At 43.3% G+C, this 13,530-nt stretch overlaps 1 protein-coding gene and 1 long non-coding RNA gene across 2 annotated transcripts in view; one reads left to right on the top strand and one right to left on the bottom strand.

Moving 5' to 3' along the window:
- LOC128892298 (neuropeptide SIFamide receptor-like) overlaps positions 1 to 6,540 on the top strand; it is a 62,875-nt gene extending 56,335 nt beyond the window's left edge. The window contains exon 3 of the mRNA XM_054152633.1: positions 4,156 to 6,540. Within this exon, the coding sequence (XP_054008608.1) occupies positions 4,156 to 4,933 (778 nt within the window). The 3' untranslated portion in view covers positions 4,934 to 6,540. The remainder of the gene's footprint in view (positions 1 to 4,155) is intronic.
- Positions 258 to 9,170, bottom strand: LOC128892380 (uncharacterized). The gene is made up of 3 exons (XR_008461076.1): positions 8,893 to 9,170; positions 6,552 to 8,508; positions 258 to 541 (listed from the first exon to the last, which is right to left on the bottom strand). It is a non-coding gene; the product is annotated as an uncharacterized LOC128892380 (long non-coding RNA).
- Positions 9,171 to 13,530: the final 4,360 nt, after the last annotated feature.

The raw sequence follows: 13,530 nt of genomic DNA, 5'->3' as shown, positions 1-13,530 counted from the left end.
CCCCTATGTATGGATCCAGGACCCTTTCGAGCATCAATTCTTTTACGACCATTCCCTATCTCTGCCCAAAGTTCTTCAACCTTCCCCTCGTGCGGTTTCCCCGACGTTCGCGTGTTCCATCGAGTCTTCTATCGCAAAGAACGTTCGAGTTTCCGAAAGCTTTCCGCTCGCTGCCAAGCGCGTCGCGGGTTTTACAGCCGACGTAAAAGCCGCGGAACGACTTCGACGAGAAAATTAGCAAAAAGGATAAACAGCCGGTGCGGATGCCGCGTGTTTTATTTCAAGTACATTTCGAACGAGTATAAAATTATTTGGCCAAGAGCGTTCTTGGGTGGGGGATCGAGATGCTGGGTCAGTAGAGATACACCGAGCCGGGATGAACCCACTTGTATCCGTGATTGTAAGACAGAGGAACAGCTGCTGGGTGGATTGGCAGTACCTTCACGTACGGGTGCGAATAGACCAGCGGGGGCGCAATCACTGGCGGCACCGGGGCTGGTGCACATGTTACAGCCACCATGGCCACGGCGAGCAATAGCATCTGTCGGGCAGAAAGGATATATTAAAAGCGAAGTCGTGTCCGTGATCCTGTTTCACGGAAAGTCTAAATTGATCTTGGCTTCAGCGACATGTATTTTGGGTGGGTGAAAAATGGTCCTGGACATTGCAAGTCGAAAGTCGCTTGTTTTTGGTAGATGTTGAGGATTGTACGTGATGGAATGCAATTTAGTGGAGAGTAGATAGTGTGTTCATGTCTGATTTGTGATATTTAGACTCAATCGATATGATTTCGTGTGGTGGCAATACGTACACGAATCTTTGGCAAAGCTGATACTTTCAGACATTTTTTAATTTGATTCTCTGACTGAATATTAGAAATTTAATGTAGTGTGCTAGCGATACCTTCTGGATTTTAAACACCTTATTTAGAGATAATCGACGTGATTCCGTGTGGTGGTAGTACACGAATCTTTGGCAAATGTGATACTTTCAGACATTGTTAATTTAATTCTGGATATTAGAAATTTAAAGTAACGTGCTAGTGATACCCATGGATTTTAAACGCCTTATCACAAAAGTAAATTTAAAGCCTTATCAATGCCCTTAACAAACAAGTGTATCACACCATTTCCCGTGATCTCTTTATACACATAAACCAATTTAGATCCCTTTTCGCAGCTAATTGAATCGCGCACTCCATCCAAATCCCAATACGATACACATCTCGTAAGTACAAGCCCCCGTTCTCATTAACACACGCACTCAAAACCGTCGATCGTCGCGACACGAGCGTGCGCGGCAGCACTTAAGTAAGCGCGTATAGGATAGGTATACTTGCCAGTTTGAACATGTTAAACGTTTTATCGGCTTTTCCGTTCGCAAACACGAAGGGTCGCAAATGGATACTGCTGTTGGCACTACAGAAATCGAACTCTTTATATATACGAGACCGTGTCATCTTCATTGTTTGCCGCGACGCTATAAGCGGGCTGCAGCCTCGATCGTTCCGATAATCCGTGTCCGCGAAACGGGCGATTCCTCCCCCCCCCCCCCCCTCCCCTCCCCTCCCCTCATCCTTTCTACATCTTCCCTGAACGGAGTCACCTGAACGTCATAAATATGCAACGGGACGTGCAACACACGGAAATCAACGGCACCGGCCGATCGGTATCGCGATCTCTGATTTATAGAAGGACTCTTCGGCGTCGACAGCGACAGAGCCTTCGTTTAATCGAAGGACGCGACTGTTTGCAGCGGGCCGAGCTTTGATTAAAAGCAACGCGTCATTCTCGCGAGGGAAAACCAGGGAAGCCTTCGCGGCTCAAAAAATGAAAAAACCTCCGCTTCGCTAATGGTCTCTGCGCGCGCGCGCTCACCGATCGCTGAGATTCACGATTGCAGAGAGTTCAAAGTGTCGGCGTGCTCCTCGTCTCGTTTAATTAACGAACGCCGCGGATATTTTCGCGTTTCCTTGATGCGTTGTCGCTTCTTTTGCATCGCAAAGCGACGCTCGCCGTGTTCGGGATCGCCGAGGGTGGATTTTACAGCGGGGCTTTATCGACCTATCCAGGATGCCTAGGAGATCCGCGACGGTCCAATTTCCGGGGTAAGAGTCTATTCGGATGGGAGTTGGGGCGAAACAGGTAGCGATGTATGTAATATCGATAACTTGGCGATGCTAACTTTGCGTTATCGATGGAGAGATCTTTGGTAATATGGATATGGTTAACTTTGCTTTGCTTTGCTGAACAATTTTTTAAAAATTATCCATCGGTCTCTCTTCCTCTGCAGTTTAATTCCCATCGAAAGTCACGCTCGACGCCCAACGTCCCTGAGTACCATAAACGTAATTAAGCGTTTACAAAATATAAAAAGTCACATTCTCCTCGCTTTGGTGACTCATGAGCAGATAAATCATCTCTGATCGCGCCACGTAGATAACGTTCAGGCTACGTGCGAGCAATTCTATGAAGCGTCGAAGATAACCACCAGCAGGGCAAAAACCGCGACAACATGAAGGACGGTGCATGAATGTAGGATCAGAGAGTATAATAATTGCATACTTTACGTTTTCTAAAATCCTCCATTACCACTCTTTGTGTGACAAATACCCTTAGGAGCATTAGCTATCGCCTCTATTAAATTAGGAAAGAGAACAAAAATTTGATAATAACAAAAAACAAAAAATCGTCCCCGAAGAGGTTACAATCCCCTACTTCATTTAATTCCTCCGTACCAGTGTGTCTCAACCATTTTTGTGCTATGGTCCACCTACGCTTTTCTAAAATGCTTATGTCCCTCTCCTAATATATACATAATTTTGAATATTTTAAGTTTTAGGAAGAAATCACTAGGAAATTATTGAGCAAACACAATAAGTAAATTTTCAAATTGCCTCCCTGTGGGATGTGGGCCCCACGTTGGGAAACACTGCTCCATACCATCCCTCTCGTTGTTCTAATCCAACCTGTAAGCCTAAAATCAGGTTGCAGGATAGCATTTTTCGAAATTCCCCGTTTCACCTTACTTTCTCTAACTCCGTACGCGATATTTTCATACGTTCCAATTTCCGTGTTCGCCTGAAGCCGATCGACAAGCTAAATAAAATGGAGAATGACTTTCAACGTCCGCGCGTGGGCCAGATGAGCGGTTCGCGTCATAACGAGCAAGCACAGCCAGGAATCCGTTAAGGGGGATCGTTTATCGAGGGTCTACAGCCATTTTATGATCCCTGGGATACGGGTTTGAAGCACCAGGGACTCCCACGCGGCAACAAAACGCGACCGTTCCTTTTTATGCCCCCCATTATGGAAATGTATATTCTATTCGCGGTTTCGAAAGACTCTCGGATCCGTTCCGCGTGAACGGACTCGGGAGCCGCGTGCAGTCACGGCAAGGTCTCCTACACGCGATGGAAACTCAACATTCCCGTCGAGTGTCTCGGTCTGCGAAACGAGTCGGGCTCACTCGTCCCGATAAGGCGTTGTTCCCGTAGAATTTATTAAGCAACGTTTTCCTAGGTATCTGAATCGGAGATGGGCTCGCCGATTAACGATATCGATGGCTACGATGCCAGTAACTTACCGACTTATCGTTAGGGGATTGATGCTAGAAGAATTTTTCATTATGCAACGCTGGAAAATGCTGAAACGCTAAAAACAAAGTGCGGTGGTTATTTACCTGGAATATTCCTGTCTTACCTGGAGTCCCTATTGCCTTCTTATTGGCTTTTGGATTCCGTCGTGGGTTTAGCTGTATTTAAATTAAGTCAAACATTCCTGCTCCTCGTGATGGAAACTACAGGCTACTTAATGCATAGAGATATCGGATATAATTATTGTGAAAGTAAAATGCTCTAAGCAGTAGAGCGTCCAAGCCTCGTGTCAGCGATTTGTGGAATAAGAATATTTTATATTTTACAAATATTTATAAAATTAACACGTTAATTGAAGCATAGAATCTCTTTCTCTCAGCGCTACCCAAACTACTGATTACTATTTCTTTAAGCTATTACTATCATATTATACTTTGGGTCTTCCCTGAACCTCCATTCGTCGTAGAATCGTGTCAGTCGACATTCGTATTAAAATTACAGCTAATCTAAAATTCTCCATGTCGACTGCACTATCGCTAATACCGATCTCCCGTTTTCAGGTTCCTGGCGATCTGGTGGCCGCTGAAGTGTCAGATCACGAAGCGCCGCGCTAGGATGATGATAGTCGTGATCTGGGTCGTCGCCCTCACCATTACGCTGCCGTGGCTTCTGTTCTTCGACCTGGTGGCCATCTACGAGAGCGAGCCGGACCTCAGGCTCTGCCTGGATAGGTGGCCTCACCCCGAAGATGGCACCCTCTTCTTCCTCATCGGCAACCTGACGTTCTGCTACGTTCTCCCCACGATTCTGATATCCCTTTGCTACATCCTGATCTGGATCAAGGTATGGCGAAGGCACATACCGACCGACACGAAGGACGCTCAGATGGAGAGGATACAGCAGAAGTCGAAGGTGAAAGTGGTCAAGATGCTGGTGGTGGTGGTGATCCTATTCGTCCTATCCTGGTTGCCGTTGTACGTAATCTTCACAGTGATCAAGCTCGGCGGCGATGAAGAGGAGCGAGAGGAGGAGATTCTGTCCATCGCCACACCGATAGCTCAATGGCTAGGCGCCAGCAACTCCTGCATCAATCCCATCCTGTACGCGTTCTTCAACAAGAAGTATCGCCGTGGTTTCGTCGCGATCATGAAGAGCGGGCGCTGCTGCGGCAAGATCAGGTATTACGAGACGGTAGCCATCATGTCCTCCTCGACGAGCATGAGGAAGTCCTCCTACTACGTCAACAACAACAACTCGTCGACGAGACGGGCCTGCCACGGACCCCCTGTTCACCAGGACAGCAACGTTTCCTACATATTCAATCACACCGGCGTCTAAGCAACGAGTCCAGTCCTAAAGATATTTGATGTTCGGTTATTCCGAGGCTGGCTGCCCGGAACGGGTTTCAAGCGAGCCGGTCCGAGGTTCCAGGTCACGCTGATCGCAACCGATTGTCGCTCGGATCGGATAGTCGTCGATAAGGGGGTCAAACGAGCACTGCTGCCAGCAGCTTTTCGCTAGCGCTACATCGCGGCGAGGATCGGTTTACGTAATCGCGGTTGCTGGCGAGGAACAGTGTTCCTCGACTCCGTCGTTTTGTATTTATCGCGTGAATTGTATTTTGTTGAGCGAGAACCAACTCTGGCGGCTCGTGAGGCTCGTCGTTCTCGTGGATCCCGCGACGTGTCCGAGATCGAAGTCGTCGGGATACGTCGCAGGAAACTTTCCACGAGCATCTTTCTAGATTTCTAAGGAATCCACGAACAAAGGGACCTTAGCCGCTGGCTTGACATTTGCGTGTGCGACAGCGGCGAGCAAGAGGAGAAAGTGGTGAGTTGGTCAGGCGACGTGGAAGAGAATCGAAAAGAGATTGAGCTTCTCGTCACTGGACATAGGGCGACAGTTGCTGAGGATTCTTGACCTTCTAGGAAGAAGCCATCAACCAAAACACTTGCCGAAGAAGACGGAATATTGGTTGATGCAGGAGCTGGAGGCTCCCTCCTAGAGTAGCAAGAATTATTCGGACCTAGTATAATTAATCTTGGGGGGGGGGGGGGCATGTGGCACACCCGGTAGATAACTGTTGCTATTCTAGGAGGAAGCCAGGAATTAAGGCACCTGATGAAGAACGCTGAGTTTGCGCAAAAGCTGGTGGCTCCCTCCTAGAGTAGCAAGAGTCATTCGGACCTAGTATAATTAATCTTGGGGGACATGTGGCACACCAGGTAGATGCCTGTTGCTCTTCCAGGAGAAAGCCAGGAATTAAGACACCTGAGTTTACGCAGAAGCTTGTGGCTCCCTCCTAGAGTGGCAAGAGTCATTTCAACAAGGTGTCCCCATCGATCTCCGTCAGCGAATTGTTGACACCTTGCGACTGGAAAATAGAACGATGTCGACTCGTAGGCCCTTAATTAAACACCGCAGAACTTTATCCGTGCATAACACCCGTTACTTTGCACTTGCGCAGCGCGTACGATCTAGAGGAGGACGCATGGTGGGTGACAGAGCGAGTGCTGAACATTACCTCCTCGTACGAGATAAAATACAGATTACTAGGTATTCTACTTGTACTTATCGTAGCACGGTCGGCTCCAACAGTTATATACACATATATTTTCTTATTGGAACGTTAGACGATTCTAGTCTTTTTGGGATTACTTAAGGTGCCATACATTACATATGCCTATATAAATTACTCTCGAGACTATAGATTAAGGGGCGCGGGCCCGCGCGTCAAGCGACCAGGAGTGCACAAGGACGGCCCTATTGTTAACTGATTCGAATGAAATAATTAACGATTCACGCGCTTTTTCGTCTATGCCGCGTTATCAACGTTGCCCCTCCCCTCTCCCTGCCAGCCCAACCTTCGCCTGTCCCCGTCCCAGACCATCTCTACACCCACCCAACCAGCCCTGTGTCTACGTGTCCCAGAGAAAGGCGGAAGTGACCGACTTACCGTTTTGTCTCGAATTATTCTCGATCGATTACACGTGCGACGAATTAACGCGGTCACTGGCGACAATAACGACCTTTTACGCTCCGAGAGGTTGAGCTCTTGTCACGGAGCTAGTTCAGAGACCATGTTGCGTACCAGTCGCATATGGTCGACGATCGCTGCTCCTGTATGGTTTCATCCATTGTAATATCGTTGAAGGAAGAGTAAAGAGGCTCGAGTATTCGCGACCGTTTGTCACGTGTACGTAATTTTTTTTCTCTTTTTTTTTTCTTCTAGAAGTCGATCTCACCGATTGAATCGTAGAGACAATTATATCGCGCGTACTTTCGTGCCGGATGCAACCCGCGGTTGGCTCGTCAGCATGGGAAGACGGTGATTACGATGGTTTCGGTCAGACTGTGTCGAAGATTCGAAGATCGATGGTACTGCCAGGATTTCAAATTCTAATTAAGGCAGGGACTATTCGTCCATCAGAAACTTTGACTCTATTAGTAAGTCGAATCCACTAATAAATAAAAAAAATAAAATGAATGATTTCTCCTTGGAGCTCACCTCTCATTAACCCTTTGCACGCCGAATTATATTTCAATTTCGTTATCAGCAGCTCCCAATACTTTCAAGTGTTTCATTTGAAATTCAATTTAACTAAAAATTAAGGCAATTTAAATGAATAAAGGAAGAAACAAATTGATTTACATACCAGTTTTATTCTCACTTTTGGTGTATTTTGTAATTTTCGAGTATATAATAGCTCTTGAAACAATTTCCTTTACTATTGATTCTGAGACAACAGAATGTCGCGTGGGGACTCGACATAGGAGTGCAAAGTGTTAATAAGAGTATCAAATTAACTTTTCCCACGAGGCAGACACGAATTAAACGATTCGAATAGTCCCAGCGTTATTATCGTTCAGACATTCGCCAGTGCTGCCAACACGTCGATCTTTCCTTGACGGTTTCTCCTGAGATTTACGCGTCATGCTGACGGGCCCTAATCGGGGTTTCAGTCGACTTTTCGCGAATTTTCCGCAACCACCTCAGATGTCAGAGGACAAACATCCGTCGGTTGGCGACGGATCGTTTTCGCGTGAATCGCGTGCCAGGATTGAAAAAGAAATTCGTGTATCGTTCGCTCTGCGTAGACTTCCAACGATCCAACGAACGAGCCCAGCGGTATTCCGCATAATTCACGGGGGAACCGGCGCACTCGCGGTTGCAACCAACCGTCGAGCTTTACTCCCGGGCACTTTGTAAAAACGAGTTTAAAAAAAAAGTATATATGAAAAACAATGAAACCAAAAACTTGTAAAGATGGCAACGTCGTGTAAGAGCTGTGGGATTTTATGATAGAGCAACTATTTTCGTAAGGTTTTTATACGTGGCGAGACAGGATCTAGATGTAACCGAAAACGTGCGAAGTATAATGTATAGACGGTCGTGAGATACCTTAATTCATATCTATTGTGGCTCAAAGGATGCCGGCGATGTCGCGTGACGCAACATAAATAGGATTAAGAACGATTATACTGCTTAGGGTAACAAAGAAACAAGTACATACACAAACAAAAATTTGGAGATAAAGAGAAGACAATTGTATAACGGAGGGCCCACGTTTGAGGAAACATTATAAAATCTCGAGGAGCGACTGTATACGCACTAAACGTGACTAAGTATTTAAGTTTGAAACGACGTAACGCATAAGAATTGTAATGTTTATATAGTATTATATTACACGTGGAACTAAACTTCTATCTGCTGTCTCTATGTAAATATGTATCTTACCGTACGTAAGTGTATATTATATACATATATATATATATATCGTTGCGATGTTGTAACTATATACACCGCCGTTACCTCCATTCTTATTCGTTGTTTCGTCGGAAACCGTAAGATTCATTAAATCCCATCGAAGAGCACGCTCGTTGTTCGCTAGCTCGTCTTCGTGTGATAGTTCCTGTGCAGTGAAACGAAAAGGGTTTTGAGAAGGTCCTCGGGCATTGTTTATTATCGTTGATAACGATATGGATTGTAGAGAGTAGACCAAAGGCAGGATTTAACAATTTGGATAGAAACTGGATGCAGAAAACGAATACAAACACAACCTGGTTCAAACAACTTTATCATACAAAAAATTTGACGATTCTCGAAAATGAGGCAAGCAGCTTGGAATTAAAAGTATTTTGAACGTGGTCGTGTTTGTATTAATTTTTATCGCGAGAATCTCGACAGTTCGTTGATAATGCTTTTGCGAATATATAATGACAATTATTTCAACTCTACGCTTTAGGCTACTCTCTACAATGTTAACTCTAAATATTGCAGTGTTTTCAAGTATTACCAAATAGAATAGCGAGTAACTCGTGAAAATTGTCGGCGATTCTGATGTTTGGAATTTTGGTAATACTGTTGTCTATAATGATATCGTCGTGGCGAGTGCACATGTAGGACGAACAATTTCATATGTTTACTCCGATTCACTATGGAGCTGGTGAACGAGCATGCGATAAATCTGCACACATCGTTTGGTAATGAACGCAACCGAGGGATGATACATTTCAAACAATTCAACGTGATACACGGAACAGATAATTGCATTTTAAATGACAGATGATGACGCTGTTCCCCTCGTACATTGTAGAGTGCTGTCCTTCATGTTGTCGCAGATTTGAGACCAAACTGGAACAATCTGAAAGACAAGACGTTTCAGACGTTAAACGACAAAGTCTCAAAACAGTGATAGCACAATGACGTAACAATGTGACAACTTGAAGGATAGTATCGCAACACTGTAATCCGAAGGACAGTCCCTTACGAATAGCACAAAAGTGTCCGAAAAGTCCCTCGAAATGCGAAAACTTGGCGTCCCCAGAATAATCATGCGCAGCCATGTATTATATTCGCTACGGTTTAAGAGAACTAACACTTAAGCGTAATTTATTCCCGTTATTATGGAACATGCGATCTCTTCGAATACGTAATTGTCGAACGAACGGTGTTTAAATCGATCGATCGGTGTCGCGCGCCGTTCGCCCGGGTCACGTGACGTTTTTCCATAACACGAATTACGAAACGTGATCGCGCGAAGCGTGCGCGATCGAAGGGCGATCTAACGATTACATTGTTTTTCTAAGCTCTTTAACCGAACATCTAGCCTTGCACGCTTCAGCATTCACCGGGACGACGTTTGCGTTCGAATGGATTCCATTTTATAGATTATTGTCGGAGGAAAGTGTTTGTAAATTTTCACTAAACGGAGTACGTTGTCCTTGGAGCGTTTCCAGGCTTTCGTTTGCGAAAGTTTCGCTCGACGATCACGACTTTCAAAGAACTTTTATCGAAATTCAACTTTACTAGAGTATATACATATATATACATAGTATATATATATATATATATATATATATATATATATATTTATATGTGTGTGTGTATATATATACATATATTATATATGTACAAATATACATACATATTATATATATATATATATTATACATGTACATAGAAACATTTGAGAATCGTTGTCCGTGAAAGCGCGTTTGCAATCTGGAAACTTTCCAACACGTTGATGCCGGCCGCAAAAAGATTTCAGATCATATAAGGACTCAGAAGCTATTTTTCTAAGAAAGCAAAAAAAAAAGGTGTTGAATTAATCCTTTTTCCACTCAAGGTCGTTCGTTGGTTCGTATCGCGACGAATTTTGACCTCTAACATCGAAACGAATTCGATCTTGTACCGTCGTCTGTCACTGGAACGACCTTGAACTTAGACATTTAGAATCGTATTTGCAATCACGACAAACGAAAACATTTTACACGTAAGGGACGGATACCTTGGAAGAAGTTGAAAATGAATTCTCACCCCTGGTCGTTCGAAACGAATTATTTTGTATAATAATAAACATACTAGGAAGCATGAATTTTACTCCTATCGGATATCACTCTGCACGTATTGAACACAGGTATGCGAACCTAACGAATACGCAGCTAAGGATAGAGTTCGTAAGTTTAATCCTTGCCTGTTTGCCATAGAAAGCAATAATAAGTCAAATGAAACACGTTGATGCCGGCCACAGAAAAATTTCAGATCATCCAAAGATTCATCAAATATTTTTCTAAGAATTTTCATCAAATCTTTCAAGGTGAGGTGTATATCATAAATGATCACATCCGAAGAATATTGTAACGTAATTATTATCAGGTTGTCGGTTAAGCTCTTTCTTATGTTAACAGACAACGATCGATTGCTAATTTCTAACGATACGCGACGCTGTATAAATTAATGCTAATCGCATTCATAGAAAATTGACGATGTAACGTATGATAGTCGTCGTAATTCGGTATTACCTCGTTAACGAAAGGAATCATATGGCAAGTGTTGTAGAGGAGAGGTCTCTGGTTCAATTATCGAGGGAAAAAGTTCGATCAGTAAACGAGGTAATACTGCATCGAACTCTACTTTTCATTTTCCCCATACACTATCTACTACACGTTTTGAAAGTGATCATCCTTTCTACAGATTTTGACATTCCATCGTGTTAATTTTCCCCACTATACTCATATCTATTAATAATTATTATCGTAATTTTAATAGTATCACGTGTATATTTAATATCAAGATTTTCTTACCAATCGAGCGCAGACCAATACATTTAACTATTTATACCGATGAACTTATTACTTTTCTACTTTTTTTAAATTTAGTAATTCTTATATTTTGTAAAAATTACAAATATTCCGGGTGAATGTAACAATTTTAGTGGCTATGTTTTCCGGGCACCGTGCCGTTATTTCGAAATCATTACACTACATTCAGCTCGATGATACGTTGATGTTGATACAGTTTCCACGAAGAAACCTGTAAAAAGAAAAATGAAGTTTGTAACAATAGCGGAAGTAAGAATCGACTGTCGTTACCATAATACATGGCCGGTAGCTTATGTAAATACATACTTGGTTGCCGTGGCAACCGAGGGTTAACGAAAGGGGTCGAGTGATAATCAAGGATTAAGCTTAAAAATTTTCTCGCGTTGACCCGACAGTGAGTCGAGTATTCGCAAGAAACGATCAAGCTTGTTAAACAACGCGGTTCGCTTCGGTAAATTTACCTTCACTTTGACGAACTTTTTAGCACAGCCTCGATAACGCAACAACCGCCGCGCAATACGAACTGAAGCTATTGCGTGTAACAACGTTACAGACAGACTCCGAGCATTCGCAGAACAAACGCTTGTAAACGTATCGTCGACGCCCGAGAAGAGTGCTACAGACTCCTCCCTTGGCTGGAATCTTGTGGCACTCTTCTCGCGCTCGTACGCTACTTTTAAGCTGTAGAAACTCTTACTTTTTCGTCGTTCCTTTCTTCGAGTGAATTCCATTCAGGCAATGTCATAAGTTAGGTTTACACGCGTGTAATCCGCGATTAGATACGTAAAATAGAGATTCAACGTTTAGATGAATATTATCGGCGAACCAGCTGCGAAGTAGAGCAATACTATCAGCGATCCAGTTGCGTTGATCGTAGTGAAAAGATAAAAAAGAACAAAAATATTGGATTATATCGCGCGCATGTATATTGTGTTCGTGGAATGTTCGTTGCGTTTAAATTAGTTTGGAAACAAAATCGACAAAGGAATTTCGCGCGGGATGGGTAGATCGTAATTTTGTAATAGCACGAAACGTCTGTAATTGTCGAGAAACTCGACGATTGCGTTTCGATGGCTTCAACGCATTCCCGAGTCTGTCGGTGGACGAGCTTCAGCTTCTAATTAGACGATACCTGTATATTTGTACACGATAAGTACTTCGGTTAAACGAACTTAACTAGATTTAATGAAATTACGTGGGAATCGTGTGGTTCGAATACACGCCAACGTTTTCAGTTCCGTTTCCGTTGCTTTGATGAGTACACGTGTTATATGGATAATCGGCGTTATCCAAATAACGATGAAATAATAGAAACATACTAGGTAAGGAAATGTTTGCAAATGAAATTGATAAGTGTTTTAATATTGTATCAAGGTGTACGTACCAAGAACGAAAGGAAAAGATGAAAATAACAAAAAAAAAAAAAAAAAAAAAAAAATGATACAACGGACAGCGTTACCAATATCGATGCCTCTTGACCCTTTATTCACTGTAACGATAATGGGTACACTTTGCGATCGAGACCCCTAATACGTAAAGCACCGCGAAGGGGTAGTCTTTGTTTGTTGTACGTTTCAGTATAGCGTCAGACATTTTTGCGGGACGTTGATTCAGTGCTGGTGTCGCCGAAATTTTTCGTCCACCGATGTTTACCTGTCGGTGGATTTAGCAATAAAATTTCATTTGCCTCCTGACTCCCTAACCCCCAACCCACTCCTCCGCCCCATTGTCAGCTCGAGGATTTACGAATAGAAGCAATCGCAGCATTGAATCACGCCACACAAGGATCAATAAGTTGCGAATAAGTATATGTATTTTCTCAATGAAAATGATAAAAATATATATATATGATAAAATACTTTCACTGTAAAACTTGTTCTTTTGTATCGGAACTCCCGTCTTATCCAGTCTTCCTTCCATCACACGGTTTAACCACACTTATAATATTCTGTAAAGAATAAATTTCTTTATCAAATTGTAGAATGGAGTATTCCACAACGATCCAGCAAAAACTTAACAGTTCAATTGAACGAACTGCTATATACGTTGTCCATCACTGGTAAAAGCCCCTGCTCTGCGAAACAAGCTATTATGTTAAGGGTCGTGCTCGGTACTGCGTCCCTACTCCTTAGCAGATTTCGATATGCCATGAAACCGTTGTCGCTCATTGTCATGAACGGTACGGAAATTACACCCCTCGAAGCATTCATTATTCATCGATTAATTTTCCAGATATAGTTAATCGTGACCGCCGGTGGAAAGGGATACAATGCTATTGCGAGAAGCAATATGTGAAATAACATCTGGTAAGATCAAAGTAAATATCAGAC

This window comes from Hylaeus anthracinus, unplaced genomic scaffold, assembly GCF_026225885.1.
Source record: "Hylaeus anthracinus isolate JK02 unplaced genomic scaffold, UHH_iyHylAnth1.0_haploid 0, whole genome shotgun sequence".
Lineage (NCBI taxonomy): Eukaryota > Metazoa > Arthropoda > Insecta > Hymenoptera > Colletidae > Hylaeus > Hylaeus anthracinus.
The sequence above is the reverse complement of the archived record's forward strand: the minus strand, read 5'-3'. Positions and strand labels throughout refer to the sequence as shown.